This window comes from Talpa europaea (genome assembly GCF_964194135.1).
Source record: "Talpa europaea genome assembly, chromosome: 11".
NCBI lineage: Eukaryota > Metazoa > Chordata > Mammalia > Eulipotyphla > Talpidae > Talpa > Talpa europaea.
Window position 1 is genome coordinate 2,098,601 of NC_140078.1, and position 15,367 is coordinate 2,113,967.

At 56.2% G+C, this 15,367-nt stretch overlaps 1 protein-coding gene across 1 annotated transcript in view; it reads left to right on the plus strand.

Annotated features, from left to right (window-relative positions):
* LOC311179752 (serine/threonine-protein phosphatase 4 regulatory subunit 1-like) overlaps positions 1-12,207 on the plus strand; it is a gene marked incomplete at both ends in the record, with an annotated part of 60,936 nt that extends 48,729 nt beyond the window's left edge. The window contains 9 exon segments of the mRNA XM_084247239.1: positions 1,172-1,353; positions 3,830-3,925; positions 4,741-4,926; positions 5,162-5,323; positions 6,076-6,176; positions 7,563-7,683; positions 8,491-8,625; positions 11,111-11,252; positions 12,050-12,207. Coding sequence (XP_084103365.1) covers positions 1,172-1,353; positions 3,830-3,925; positions 4,741-4,926; positions 5,162-5,323; positions 6,076-6,176; positions 7,563-7,683; positions 8,491-8,625; positions 11,111-11,252; positions 12,050-12,207 — 1,283 coding nt within the window.
* Positions 12,208-15,367: the final 3,160 nt, after the last annotated feature.

Here is a 15,367-nt window from a genome sequence, read left to right on the forward strand (position 1 = left end):
ATAAAGGCAATTAAGTCGGTGTTTGTGGGGGAGTGAGTGCGCGCAACATGTCGCTCCTAATGGCCGCAGACAGAGTCTGCGTGGGGAAGCGCTTCTGAAGCTGGACTGGCCTCCAGGCAGGGACCTAGACTGGGGCGTGAGGCCCTCAGCGTCTGGTTGAGGGGGCTGCGGACCCCAGTGTCTGGCGTGGCAAGGGCTGGCGTCATCGTGGGCATGGCCAGCCTTGGAAGCACAGGGCAGGAAACCAGTCCTTCCTGGGCATGGAGGAAATGTCTGTGAGGGGACCTTGCAGAGCAGGGGACACTTGGCCTGGTATCTGAAGACCGTGAGGGAACACAGTGGTGTGTGCGGAGGCCAGGCTTGGTGACATCTGCATCTGCATGGGTGACCATTTCTCTGTGAGGAGGCCCCACAGCTTTTACCAGGCCCAGGGGATCTGGGCCCCCAGGAGAGTCACATCAGGTATTTGTGGACTGGATGTGTCTGGAAGGGCCTGGTTGCTTCACTGTGGGGTGGACCCTGGCCCTGGGCAGTAGAGAAACCCCTATGCGTTCTGGACTTACTGAGTCCCCGGGCCTGTTAAATTGAACTCAGAAAACGGGATGCAGGAAGGTGTGTGTGCGCGTGTGTGCGGGGAGGTTGAAGACAGGGAAGCATCAATCTGTTTTTCCAGAAGGGCATGTGAAATATGTCGTCTTTGCTGTTGGGAGGGTCTCAAACATTCGTGCCGGGGGCAGAAAGGATGAGCCGTCCTTGGGGCTCGGCGGAGCCTCACTCATCTTGTGCATATGGATGGCTCGGTCCTCGCCTATGCGTGCGCCCGAGGGTGGCCCTGCTGTGTGAAGGGAGCATCAGCCCCTCACCCAGGCAATGGCCCCCTGCGTGGCATCCTTCAAGGCCACGGCCTTGTCTTCCTGTGACACACGATGGCGTCAAGTTGCTGAGGGTGGCTTTTGAGTTCCGGTTTGCAGCTCTGTGCACGACTAGGGATTACTTCAAGTTAATGGCCGGGAATGTCCCCTCCTCACGGAGAGCTGGCTCTGGGGCCTAGAACGCGAGCTGTGAGCACTGTTCCCTGAGCCCCCGGCTGGCTGTCCTGTTGGGGGGCCCCTACACTGAATCCCCTCCAGCCAAGTGAGTCATTAACATTCCTGAACTTCTCTTCTGGCAGCTCAAGTCCAGGTATTGTCAGCTGCCCTGAGAGCTGCCCAGCTGGACTCTGTGAGCGAGCCCGTGTGCACGCCGGGAGGGCCCCGCGGAGCCAGCGCCTCGGACCCCAGCCCTAGCCCCGACGGGCCCATGGCCGCACCCTCCCTGGACGGGCTCTCCGGGGCCAGGGCATTGCAAAGCACAGTAAGTGTGTGCCTGTCCCTCAGCCACCGAGGACGTGACAGAAATCACCAGGCTGCCTTTTCTTTTATTAATATATCCCGGCAGAGATGATAAATGGTGAATTTAATTTTATTCTTAAGGTCATGTTTTGGATAACTAGACAACCAATCAATCAGGTGATTGATAACCCTGATTCTCCTCCACAAAAACGGGAGTGGGGAGACCAAAAAGTGCCTTCCCTCCTCCCTGTTCCCCTAAGAGGACGGGAGCTGGGGGTCAGCCCCGTAACCCTCCGCGCCCTGCTCATAGCTGTTTCCCGCTCTGAAGAGCACGGGGAGGGGTTTGGCAGAGGCCTCGGGGTGCTCCCGGCCTCCAGCCCCCATGGCAGAGCCCCTTTCCACGGCGTCTCCTGTGGTGCTCACCTCTTTCTGTTCTGCGGTCTAGACCCCGCAGTCTGGGCGGGCCCTGACTTCTCCCTCCCTTCCAGTCTCTCCAAAGCTTTCTAGCTTTTTGGTGGTTGAGGCTTCCCGGCCTTCCTCATTTCTGCTGAACTTGTGCTTGGGCTGAGTTGGGCTGGAGCTTTTTACGGGCGCCTTAGTAGAGACGCAGACTCTGGGAGAGGCCCGTGAGCCTGACGTTGAGGGCATGGGCCGGCTCCTTTCCCGGTGCCCCGGGGAACGGTCTCTTCAGCTCCTCATCCTCAGCTCGCAGGCCAGCACTTGCTCCAGTCACACAGTCTCTAACTTGATTTTACCAGTCGAACTAATTTGTCACTTCCTCTGCTACTTTGGCCTGTTCCAATGTAGCAAAATAAAGCAAAGATGGTCAGGGTCTGGCGGTAAAGTGTGTGAGTTTGGTAATGCTGCCTTTGATTAGTAAGACACAAGATGATGTCCTAGTTGCCGGTTTTGAAAATATTAGCAAGAAAACTCACATCCTTGCCCGCTACCTGGACTGTGCTGCTGGCTCAGCCGGTGCTGCGGCCCTACGGGGCTGCCTTGTCCTATAACAGACGTGAGAGGGAAAAACACAGGAGAGCCCATGCCTTGGTGCCGGCTCCTAGAATGATGGGGCTGAGGGACTCGGCTCCGCCGTTGGGTGCTGACCCGGGCGCAGGCACTTGAATGCACAGCCCATTCCTCACGTCCCAGCGGGGTGGGTCAGGATGTGTCCAGGTGCACAAGAAGGAGGAGGAAAGGAAAGTCAAAAAACTCAAACCCAAGGCGTTGTCCTCTCTCTGGATGAGGACAGAGGTGGGAGGCTGGGGGTGCACTTGGCCTTGGCCTTGACCCTGGCACGCAGGCTCGGCTGTCTTAGTCCCGAAACGCCCCGTGGAAGGAGCACCTGTTCCTGCCAGGTGGCTTTTCCAGGTGACCTCACTGTGCTGGCTGGGGTGACCTTGACTTGGGGTGCTTGACTTGAGCCTTAATAAGGCTGGGGTAAGTGCTGCCCATCCCCACTGCACTGAAGACTTTTGAACTAAAGTAATTCCTGCAAAAATATTGATGATTTATTATTTATTAATACATGGGAATTTATTAACTCAGAGAAATTGAGGTCTTAGGTTATCATACCAAAATATTTCTGTTTTATTATGTTCTCTATTAAAATAAGCAGCACATTTCAGGGAAAGGGCTGGGAATTGAAGGTTCTGGTGGTGTGTCTCGGGGCAGCCAAGCATCTATTGGTGTATTAATCGACTTTCCCGGATCATCTATTGAGCTGATTTGTCAGGATCCATTGAGCTGGCAGACAGTGTGACATTTCCAGTGCAAGTCGGAAATCCATGTTATGGTTGAAGAAGAAGGTCAGGTCCATCTCAGCTAATGCTAATCAATGATCAGAGACCAATATGTCACCGCTGAATGTTCTCGCTCATTTTAATTGTTAACCTAATGGAGAGTTCATCAGCAGACATTACTAGTGTTTGCACAAGTGAAAACTGAGAATCAGCTTTCTGAGTAAACACTTCTGTGTCAGCTGCATCTCTTCACTCAAATTAAATGGGTCTTCCGCCTGCCTCTCCACCCTCCCTCCACCCAGCATTGCTGCAACCTCCGGTTCCCAGGAAAAGCGGGGTTTGTCACTATTCCATGCAAGCCACACCCTGCCTTCTGGAGTGCTCTGCCTCCAGCTGGAGACCACCTGGGAGTGCCGGTCCTGACTGAGCTTGGGGCCAGTCAGAACAGTGACTGCAGAGCCTAGTGGGCGGTGCTCCTCACCTGAGCCTCATCCTTGTGGAAGTTCCTCCCGCCATCTTGGAATTACACGGTGGCTCTGGCTCTCACAATGACTGGCCTAGACAGCGCCACATTAGCTGTGCAGATGTATGCTGTAGTGTCTGGGGAGGCGCAGTGGACTGGGAGGGAAGCTCTTCTCTTGGTCCCTGGATCACCTCTGGCCTTGAAGCGGGTTCTCAGGAGTGGGGAGCAGTGGGGGTGGTGGCTCAGCTCACTCCTCTGCGGCAAGTCAGTGACCTGCCCGACCCCCTCTGCAGGATCCAGGCCAGCCCCGAGGCGGCCCCAGTGGCTGTGTGGAGACCACGCAGGGACCTGACCCCATCCTGATTGAGGAGAATAAATCCAAATTGCAGGTTTGTTTCTTGGGGGGGGAAAAAAAAAAGCAGCTCCAAACTGTACATTTTCTGGAATTAAATTTAAGAATGGCCATTGAAAATCAAATATTTTTCTTCCATCAATATTTATGACATATCTTAGTTCACAATCTGGGTTACTAATGTTTCCTCTCTAACTTAAAGTGCAGTCTAAAATAGTCTCTAGAGTTTTCTGAACAATCTAGAATAGTATTTTAATAAAGCAAATCAAATGAGAGAATTTGACATCTCTGTGTTAACATGTATGCAAGTCATTTTGCTTTTTTCCCCTGGAAGGTTTTTGGTCTTTCATTGAGCCACGTTTGGCTTTGCCCCGCCTCACGGATTGGCTCCTTGTGCTACCCACATTTCCTTAAACCATCAAATGATTGTGCCCCTTTGACCTTACTGAGGTACAGGGAGCGGGCTGTCTTAGGAAGCAGAGTAAGCAGTCCATCAGTTGGGAAACGGTGGTAACAGTCCAAGTTAGGGGCCAGGCTGCTTGTGAGACCAGAGAAGGCAGTGCCTGTTCTTAAGGGCCCTCTGCCTAGACTGGTCAGCCTTTGATTCCAGACTGTTCTCTAGGACATCACGGGTAGGACAGACTTACGAAAGATGAGCATGAGCGTTGCTTTACCTCCAGTCCCCGCTGAAAGCTCACTTCCTGGATAATCAGGTGCCTGCCAATAGGAAGCCTATAGCTTCTGGAGGGTCTCCCGTGCCGCTGAGCATTCTGCTCTGCTGTTCCCCCCGGTTTGCCCTGAGCGGCCTCCACCCCTACTGCGTGACAGCCTGTTTCTCCCCCCATGCCACAGGACGTCATTCCTCAGCCCCTGCTGGACCAGTACGTGTCCATGACCGATCCTGCGCGCGCCCAGACCGTGGACACAGACATAGCCAAGCACTGTGCCTACAGCCTCCCGGGGGTGGCGCTCACGCTGGGCAGGCAGAATTGGCACTGCTTGAAAGACACGTATGAGACGCTGGCTTCCGATGTGCAGGTATGTGGACTTTCCAGACGTGCACAGGGAGGTGGGTCTCCCAATCAGGAAGGCGCAGGAAGCAGCGGCGAAGCTTGACGGCTGTCCGGCGTGGATGCTGGTCTCTGGTCTCTGATGAGATCAGGCTTTCAGTGGCCAGCACCTGCGTGCCCAGTCTGCTCTAGAAAGGCCTCTTGCACTCTTGCTGATGTGGACTTGCATTGCTGCATGTGACATGTGTGCTGTGTGCCCCCAGTGGAAGGTGCGTCGGACCCTTGCCTTCTCCATCCACGAGCTGGCCGTGATTCTCGGGGATCAGTTAACAGCCGCTGACCTGGTACCCATCTTCAACGGATTTTTAAAGGACCTGGATGAAGTGCGAATAGGGGTTCTTAAGCACCTGTATGATTTCCTAAAGGTAGGAAAAAGGATTAAAAGCAAAACCAGGCAATTTCTTAAAACCCTGGAGAGAAGTATCGGTGGGGGCAAAAAAGGGCCCGGCTGGGTTTGCCCAGTGGACACGTGCGGTCCGGGCACTCCCGGGGGGGTCTCCCCATGGTGGGTAAATGTTTTGGTAGCTCCCCTCCCGAGCCGCCACTCTTAGAATCCAGGTTCTGGGGGTGGGGGAGGCCGTAGCCCAGGCCTCTGGTGTGGCTGTGGGCCCGCCGGGGGAGCCCTGCGGGAAGGGGTCTCCTCTGCAAGGTGCTGCTGCTTCCCTTCTTGCCTTTTTTCCTCCTAAATAATTAGTAAACATGAGAGCTTCACATTGACCTAGAGATACCAGTCATTCGCACTGACACTGGGGGGGGGGGCGCCCACGGCCTGCTGCCCCCAGGGCCCCGGGGCTGTGCCTCTCCGGGGAAGCAGCGGTGGCTTCATCTTCTGAGCACACACAGACTTGTTTTTGCTTTATTTAAGGCAGGAAATTATGAAAGAAGCAAGAGCCAGAGGGCATCTAGAAGTATACCAGCGCATGTGCTAGCCAGGGACGCGGTGGCGGGCGTTCAGGGTCGCACTGGGTGTCAGTCAAGGGCACCGCGGTGGCCGTGGGGGTCGGGGGAGCAGCCCCTCTGCCTGCCACGGTGTCGGGCCTGAAACAGCGAGTGTGTGGGAGCGTTGGGGGTGGGGGGTGCTACATTGATATTTATATATACATTTTTTGAAAAATAGTTGCTTCATGAAGACCAGAGGAGAGAATATCTTTATCAGCTTCAAGAATTTGTAGTGACCGATAACAGCAGGAACTGGAGGTTTCGGTATGAACTAGCAGAGTAAGTAGAACCTGTTTGGGGAAATGAGAAGGCAAATTCAGAGGGAATAATTTTTAATTTCCCTGCCTTATAATTGATTTCTAGGGCCAGCAGTAATAGTGTTCTTTTGGATGAAGAGATCATGTTTTTATTAAGGGATAAAGGGAATTCCAAAGCCCTAAGCACAAACACCACAGTCCCCGGGAGACACTCGGTTTCGGTGGAGGCGGGCTGGAGGCACTCGGAACCGGAGTGGCTGCTGTTCCGAGAGCTGATTTATTCGAACCAGATAAAAGATGAATCACCCGCGCTTCAATATTTCCCTTTCAATCGGTTGCCGCAGCTCCCCGGAGCCCTCTGCGCACGGCCTGCTCGCGGGCGCGGGGTCCGCGGGAAATCGCGCCCCGGGGAGAGACAAAAGGTCTCCCCCGCGGCTGTCCGAGGAGAGCGCCCCGGGGTGGCCGCGCCCGACCCGGCCCCCGCAGGGCCTCGCGCCCCACCTGCAGGGCGCGCGGGGCGCAGGGGTCTCGGGTTTCACCCGCGGGACGCACGCCCGCGCGGCTGGGGCTCACTTTCCGCGGCTCCCCGAGGAGCCTCGCCGAGACCGGCCCCCGGGCCTCGCGCCGTGCGGGCGAGACTGGGGCGGGTGCGGGCGCCCCGAAAGGTGGCCGCGGCTCGGTCTGACCCCGGCGCTGCCGGAGACCCGGGCGCGGGCCGGACGCGTCTCCCGCGCGCTCGGCGCGCCCTCTAGCGGCCCGCGGCCCGGCGGGACGGGCTGGGCCCGGCGGGATCGGGCCGGGCCGGGCCGGGCCGGGCCGGCTGTCTCCCGCCGGCCGCGGTTACGGGGCCGGGGCCGCTGAGCCCGCGCCGCGGCACCGAGTCACCCCCCCCCCCGGCCGCCCCCCAATCTCCTCTCCCCTCCCCGTGCCGGTGCCACCGGCCGCTCTCCCCCGCGCCCTGCCCGCGCCTTGGGGGCCCCGCGGGGCGGGGGGGAGGGAAGGGGAGGCCCGGCGCGTCGCCCCACCCGGCTGGGCCCCGCGGGGTCCCCCGGGCCGGCGCCCCGAGGCCGCCCGCGAACGCGGAAAATCCAATTTGCAGCTCCAGCGGCCCCGGGCCCGGCCCCCCCCACCCGGCTGCGGGGTGCGTGTCCTTTCCAGCTCGCGGCCGGAGGAAAGTATTAAATCCCCGTCCATAAATTCCTCGGCCTGCTTTACAAAGTTTAATTTATTTCCTTCTTGTTTGATGTGTGCGTGGGATGAGGACTGGGGGCTCGCCCCACCCGCCGCGCAGCCCCCCAGGTGCCCGGCCGCGCCCCAGCCGGCTGCTGTCCGGGCCCCGAGGTGAGGGCGAAGAGAGGTGAACACGGTGTGGTGCCCCCCAAAACCAGTTTCTGATTTCCCGCCGCAGACAGCTGATCCTGCTCCTGGAGCTCTACGACCCCGGCGACGTCCACGAGCATTTGATGCAGATCGCGCTGACGCTGTGCGCGGACAGGGTGTCCCAGGTCCGCGGGGTCGCCGCCAGACTAGTAAGGCCCGCGCCGTCTCGCTTTGTGAGTTTTGGAAACAGGGGTATTTATGTGTCTTCCATGTTCAGTCCTGTGATATTGTTTTTTGGGGGGGACTGAATTTGTCAGTTTACCCCTGAAACCGGCTCTTAAATTTTGCAATCAGGACCCAGGTAACCGCTGCAGCTGATGGTTATGTATTTATGCATCTATTCTGGATGTAGAAGGCCGTGTGGTTGGAGGAGGGTGTGCATAAATCCCCCCTGCATGGACCCTTTCAGCAGCACCTTAGTGTTTCGTCTTAAACGGGTTGGATTTACTCCACAGCTTGGTTTTGTGGAGAAGTGTTTGATGCGCAGAAGCGCCAGCCTGGACAAGCTGATCCGGATTGATGTGGGCTTGTGCCGGCTGAATCCTGCAGGGGGGATCTCATTGGAAAATATTGATTTACTGAGGTGCTCTGATGGTATTAAAATTTTATGAAAATGACATGTTCTGAAAGGTAATGATTTAGTTATTAGGCAAAGGGACATTCTCTAAACTTTGGAACCTTAAGATTAATAATGTATTTTTCTAATGTCAGTCCCTTTTAAAATTTCATTTTTATGAAGGGTTTTATGTGAGTGTATGTGTATGGGTATGGCCATATTTTTAAACATCCTTTTTCTCTGTGTTCTAATGATTACCATGACAAAAATTACTTCTCTCCTCCTTATAAATTCATTTTAAAGGTGGAAGGTGCATAAAAATGTCTAGTTGCCGTGTAGAGCCGTGTTCATAATTCAAATAGATGGCGGCTCTTCCGTGGCGCTCTTGATGTTTTCACAGGTCGTGGCGATTCTGCAGAAGTTCTCTTCCCACCGCGAGAGTGCCCTGGGCTTGGACTGCATCAATGAGCTCATCCTGCGCTTCCGGCACTGCTCCAAGTGGGTTGGAAGACAAGCCTTCGCTTTCATTTGTCAGGTTAGCATGACCTGTGGGGCCTTGCCCCCGTGGCGGACATGTTCCAGGTGTCGGTGGCCGGTGCACCCCCTGGGGACTTGCAGGAACTTGGGGAGGTTGTGGCCAAGCCCGTGGGGCGAAATGACTTGCCTGGACTGAGTCCCCCCTTAGATACTGACTAAGCTCCTGCTGCTGTGTGCCCAGCATGCTCTGGGCTCCGGAGCCTGAGTGAGCAAGCTCTTCTGCCTGGTGAGGGCGGGTGGCCAGGCCTGGAGTCCTGCAGCCCTCACACCCTCTCCAGGGGTCCGTTTACTCCCCTCCCCCCCCCCCCCCCCGCCGCCCCTCCTTCCCCACAGCCTGCCGTTTTGGAGGGAAGGTGGGTGAAGAACAGAGCAGTGGGTTGGGGGGGCTACCCGGTCTCCTCCGAGTGAAGTCCGTGGCAGCCCCTGCAGCTCCTTGGGTCTCCTTGCCTGTGCACCACCTTCACATGGAGGACGTGTGGGCCTGGGGGTGACAGCTGCTGTCTCCTGAAACTTCTGTGTGCCAGGCATCTCCTCGTACATCTTGTCCTCAGTAATAGGACCCTCCACTGATTGTGCTTGGCGGACCCATCGACTTCTAGGTCAGGCTTTTTTTTAAAGATGAAGCTGTTGAAGCTCAGAAAGGTGAAGTGTCTTGCTGAGATCGCACAGGAAATGTAAAGCCATACTTTTTTTTTTTTTTTTTTTTGCTGCTAGTGTGCTTCTTGAAAGGTTTTCACTTTTCATTGTGCATCTCTCCAAGTGTATACAAAGGTGGAGGGGTTGGGATAGTGAATCCCCCCGAACCCCACCCAGCTGTGCCAACAGCACTGAAAGCCAGGATTAGACATCAGCTGGCTCCAGGCTCCAAAGCCCCTTTACGCTCCCTGCTCCCTAATAACTGGTCCTCACAGAGCGTTCACCAGCGCCCCCTGTAGGGCAGGAGGGGCATCACAGGGGTGCTTTGGCTACCCAGTCTGAGAAGTGCAGCTCTGGCAGCCAGAGAACCCCACTCTCAAGCCACAGGCCCAGGCTGCAGCGTTTTCTGAAGAAGCCAATGTACCATTCACCTCATTTTGTGGAGAAAGAGTCAATGAAATGATTTTGCTTTTATTTTTTCATTATTTATCCGAGATTTAGAAAATCCATGATGCAACTAAAGGAAAAGATACCAACTAATTTTGTTGAAGAAAAATCATTGCGTTTTTACAGCTTTTGGCTTTCACTAATTAATTGTTAGAGATTTAGAAAGCCCACCGTAACACAAAAGGAGAGGCTACTCAGCCAGGAGGACAGCCTTGGGGTCACGCTGCTGATTATTCACATAGCCAGCCTGGGAGACTGGCCCTCTCCACGCATGGCCGATCCTGCTGCCTCCTGGAGGCCCCGGCGCCACGCCTCCTCCGAGTCACGTGCCTGGCTTCTGTGCCCGAGGCCTTCGTGGGCTGACTCACCCAGGTCACCTCGCAGGGCACCGGGACATGCCTTCTATTTTTTTTTTTTTAATAATAAATTTTATTTTTATATTCCCCATATAATTGCAAACCCCATTCTGATCCCAATCCCTCCCCTCCCGTCCCCCACCCCCCCCAAAAGTGTCTCTGGTTCATAGTTTTTTGTTGATTCTGATTTTCACTTTCTTATAGTTATTCATTTTCCTGGTCCCTTATTTAAGTTTTCTAGATTCCTGCTATGAGTGAGACCAGCCGGTATTTTTCTTTTTCTTTTTGGCTTATGTCGCTGAGCATGATCCCTTCCAGCGCCATCCATGTTGCTGCAAATTGCCGGGACATGCCTTCTAAATTGCCTCTGCAGTTGTTATCCGCAGCAGGGAGCTGGGATTTAGGGCCCATGGGCCTGACTTGGCCTCTCCATGGTGCTGCTTGCTGGTCTCAAGACCAGCACTTCCTTCTCCGTGAAATGAGGCTAATCCCGACGGCAAGAGCAGCTGCGAGGGTTAACTGAGAGAATTCTGGTGACTGGGACAGGAGCGCGGGGCAAAGGCTGGGGTGCTACAGGTGTTCACAGGGCTGGGGCTGAGATGTAGCAGGCGTGGCCCCTGCCCCCAGAGCCTGAGGGTCATGGAGATGAGGGCTCCTATTCTCAGCAGGCGCTAACTAGACTGCCTAAGTGACCTGCCGTCCCCGACACTTCTCCACTGGACACACCAGGACACTGAGACCCAGAGAGGAGGCGCCACTTCTCAGAGGCCAGCTTTTCAAACCTAGACCTGCACCTCTGCTTCCTCCACCATCAAGGCCCCCCTGGTAGCCCAGAGCATCCTAATGAATCATAAAGCATTAGCTGTGCTGATTCAATTCAGTGATTCAGAGTTTGAAATTCACACACACACACACACACCCCTCTACCTCAGACCAGCGCATCCTGAAATGATTTCTTAGGAGTGACAGAAGTGTCAGTTTAAGAAAAACACGCTACTGCCTGCTGACGGTGTCAATTCTTTGGCTGTGGCTTCCTCTCCGCAGGCGGTGGTGAGCGCCGAGTGCATCCCCGTGAGCCAGTTTGTCGAACACTTACTCCCCAACCTTCTGAGCCTGGCGTCGGACCCCGTCCCAAACGTCAGGGTTCTGCTCGCCAAGGCTCTGAGGCAGACGCTCCTGGAAAAGGGTATGTGGCCATGTGGCCGTTTTTCTGAACTTGTACCTGTAAACCTCACTCACTGAAGGCAGCACTGCTCATTCTTTTGGTTCGGGGAACGCACGTTGTGGGAGAGCACACTTAAGGTTTGGTACAGAAATCGATAGATTCGCTTTTATGCATATTTTATATTATGTAAAAATAGCTCAGGAAATGAATGTAGTTCAGTTCTTACATTTAATAAACATACTTTAATGCCAAATATTACTTAGTCTTCTAGAAACGAAGGAAACTTTTGTAGATTTTGAGCTATGACATAAGCAGCTTTAAGCCCTAATTCGGATTAGAAGTTAGTCCTATTACTTTGTAGTCAGTAAGAAAACACGTATAACCCAACCCAGACAATTACTGGGAGCGCACACAGGACTTCCTGCAGACGTGCCCCTCGGCTCGCTGGTGTGTACCCCCAAGTGCGGACAACACTCGCCCCGGGCCCTGAAGAGCCGTGCACATTTTTTTTGCCACTTGCTCTTGCCACCCCATGTCCCACACCTTGCCAGTCCTTTTGTACCAAAGAGAAGAAAAGATTATGTTAATAGCTTCTTAATTCTGAAAAATATTCATAGTTTCTCGAGAGTCTCTCTTTCAGATTTAGAAACTACCCTTGATGAAGGCAATTTTATCATTTCAAAGGCCTTGTGTATTTGGTTATGCTATGAGAAATGATCTGTTGTCCTGCGACGTGGTGTAAAAAACCCAACAACTCAAGTTACGATTTGGAGCACAGTGCGTGGCACATGGGATTGAAATGTGTTTTCTCCCTTCAGCGTATTTTAGAAATGCCGGGAACCCTCATCTTGAAGTCGTTGAAGAGACCGTCTTAGCTCTGCAGTCAGACCGGGACCAAGACGTTTCATTTTTTGCCACCCTAGAACCCAAACGGCGGAATACGACGGACACTGCTGTGCTAGAAAAACAGCATTAACCGCCGTGCGGTCACTCACCATCTGGTCATTTCGTGCTGGCCGCCTCTTGTCTGCCACAGCCAGAGGGGCTGATTGCCATCATGCCCGCAGAGGGGGGACGGACCTCAGGCTCGCTGAACCGTCGTTCCGTGTACCCCAGGTCCCCTTCCCTCGTCGTGCAGGCAGCCGGGGCCCCGGCAGCAGTGCCAGGGCCGGCCTGTGCTGCGCTTCCTGCTCCCGCTGCTGCCCCCAGAGCCAGCGGGTGCGCCCGGGAGCCTGTGCAGGGTGTGGCTGGGGAGGGCTGCCCGCGGATGGGTGCCCCTCGAGCCGCAGGGGCCCTCGGGAAGTTTGTTTTCTATTACAGACGATATTCGTTAGCCTCTCCCGCAATAAAGTAGTTTATTAGAAGCGTTAAGTCTTTAATAGACTTGCATCTTTGGCTTCCCTTATACTTTCTGATAAAATATAGTTTATGGCATTATATTTTATTTTTAACTGAAATACTGTACATGTGTAAATAACTCTTGACAGGAAGAAAATATATTAATGTAATATTAGCCTCCTATCAGTGAACAGAACAAATACATCATTTAAATTTATGCTCTCCTTTGAGTGGCTGCAAATAGAGCTGGATTTGTTTACTTTTGAAAAATGTGATAGTCAAAGAAATCTACTAAAGAATGATTTATGGCGGTCTTTCTAATATTGTACTTTTGTTATGAGCCGTACTCGGAACGTTCCCTGGGGCACGCGACCCCCCCACTCCCCGCGGGGCTGTGTGCACGACGATGGATGTGTGCTGACGGGGACGCAGGCGTGAAGCCGGGAGCATTTTCACTCTTGTGCGGGTGTCGCGCGTTGCCGAGCTTGGGAGGGAGATGGAGGGAGATGCGAGGGGTGCGCGACCGTCCCTGATGTGTTAGGATTGTAGCAGAAGACGGAGACCGTCCCCCTAATCTGCCTGCACACCTGCCCCCACAGCCCTGGGGTTTGGGGGTGGTTACAGTACCCTTCGGGCTGACTTGGGGACACAAATTAGATTTTGTGCTTTCAGAATTTCGACTAAGAGGTTCTAGAATGTAAACAGGTTTTTTCATTAATGAATACTTCAAGGCTCTATAAATATTGGATTAAATTCTGCACACGCACGCCTGCTCATGTTATTTTTCCCGTTTCTTTTTTTTATACCCCCGTGGCAGGGGCCGGGGAAGGAAGGAGCAGCGGGTTGGGGCCCGCGGGCCCGTCGCAAAGGGCACGTCGGGGCGTCCATTCTTCCCTTGGAGCTTTTTCTTCTCAGTTTTTTCTTTCTTTTTTTAAAAAATAAAATTTCTGAGCTATATATTGAATTTCCTGGTATACAGGATGTTTCCCCTCCCCCAGATTCCACTGAGCTGGTTCTTTAAAAAGAAAGGAAGGAATCCGCACCGTGCCAAAGAAAATAAGGTCCATGTGTGAGAAACTGTAACTTGGGACCCAGAGTCGCGTTTCGGGAACTTCAGCGCAGAGCCACTTCATCAATTGCGGCAACATAATTAAAAAAAAAAAAAAAAATCAGTCCAGCTTGTCTTCAGCGCTTGCCTGAGGTGACTGGATGGGGTTACTGTTTTGCTTCAGGAACAAGCATTGAAAAAAAATTTTTTTTGCCCGCACACTGAGATGAGCACGTTGTTAAGGTCTTGGTCCGGCAGCAAAGCAGCAGCTCCCAGCGGGGCCCCTGTGCTGGGCAGCGCTTCATTCTCCATTGAGGGAAAAATACCCGCGTCTGTCCCTCCTGGGGCGGGTCCGCGTCCGCGTCCGCGTGGTGGAGCCAACTTGCCGTGGACGCCCGCGAGGCCCCGGTGCATCATCTCAGCTCAGGCCCCGGTGCATCATCTCAGCCCCGGTGCATCATCTCAGCCCCGGTGCATCATCTCAGCTCAGGCCCCGGTGCATCATCTCAGCTCAGGCCCCGGTGCATCATCTCAGCTCAGGCCCCGGTGCATCATCTCAGCTCAGGCCCGGGTGCATCATCTCAGCTCAGGCCCCGGTGCATCATCTCAGCTCAGGCCCCGGTGCATCATCTCAGCTCAGGCCCGGGTGCATCATCTCAGCTCAGGCCCCGGTGCATCATCTCAGCCCAGGCCCCGGTGCATCATCTCAGCTCAGGCCCCGGTGCATCATCTCAGCCCAGGCCCCGGTGCATCATCTCAGCTCAGGCCCCGGTGCATCATCTCAGCTCAGGTGTCCGCCCGACGCGGCGTCTGCCCGGCAGGGGCGGGTCTGGCCCCGCGGCGTGTCCGCAGCTCAGCGTGCCCCGAGCCCGCGGGGCGCCCCCCCGCCCGCCCCCCACCTGTGCGCCCCCGGAGCCGGCGCTGGCGGCGCTCTGACACGGGCTGCCCCTCGGGGTGTCCCCAGAGCCCCCCGGAAAGGGGACCTGACCGTGGACCACACGGACACCCGCCCCGCCGCGGGGGTTGACGCCCCGCGCTCCCCCTGAGTCACAGCCGCGGGCCTTGCACGCGCGGCACGTCCTCGGGGTCCGGCCCCCGAGCCCGCGTGGGGGGCCCAGGGCTGGGGGGGTCGCCTCCCGCGGGGCTGGTTCTTTCACTCCCGCTACGAACACGGCTCTAGCCCGGCCCCGGGCCGCACATCGTGGCGCCCCGAAGACGAAGCCGCGAGGGGTCGCCGAGCCTCGCCCGGGGTTCGGGGGCTGCGCCCCGGGGTGACCAGAGGGGGTCGCGGCCGGCGCCCACGCGGGGAGGCGGCTCCGCGGAGGGGCTGCGGGCGGGGGGTCGGGGGGGGCGCCCGCGGGGTGGGGGGCGGCCTCTGCGGGCGCTGGGGGGGCGCTGGGGGGCGGCGGGGCCGTCAATCTCCGCTTGTTTCCAGCAGCGCCGGCCCTGCCCCTCGGCCCCTCGCTGCGGCTCCCCTGGCCTCTGGCCTTTGTTCCCGGGGGGGCGGGGACGATGACGCAGGCGGGGGGCTGGGGGGGCCCCCCGGGACGCGGGCCGAGCCGAGCCCATGCGGCGCGCGGAGCGGCGGGCGGGCGCTGACCCCGCGGCCCGGCCCAGCGCGCAGGAACCTCGGCCCGGGCCCGAGCGGACCCCGGCCCGGGCCGGCGACCGGGACCTGCGGGCGGCCGGAGCCCCGCCGGCGGGGAGCCTGGCGCCCGACTGGGCCCCCCGGGCGTTCCCCGTGCGGGTG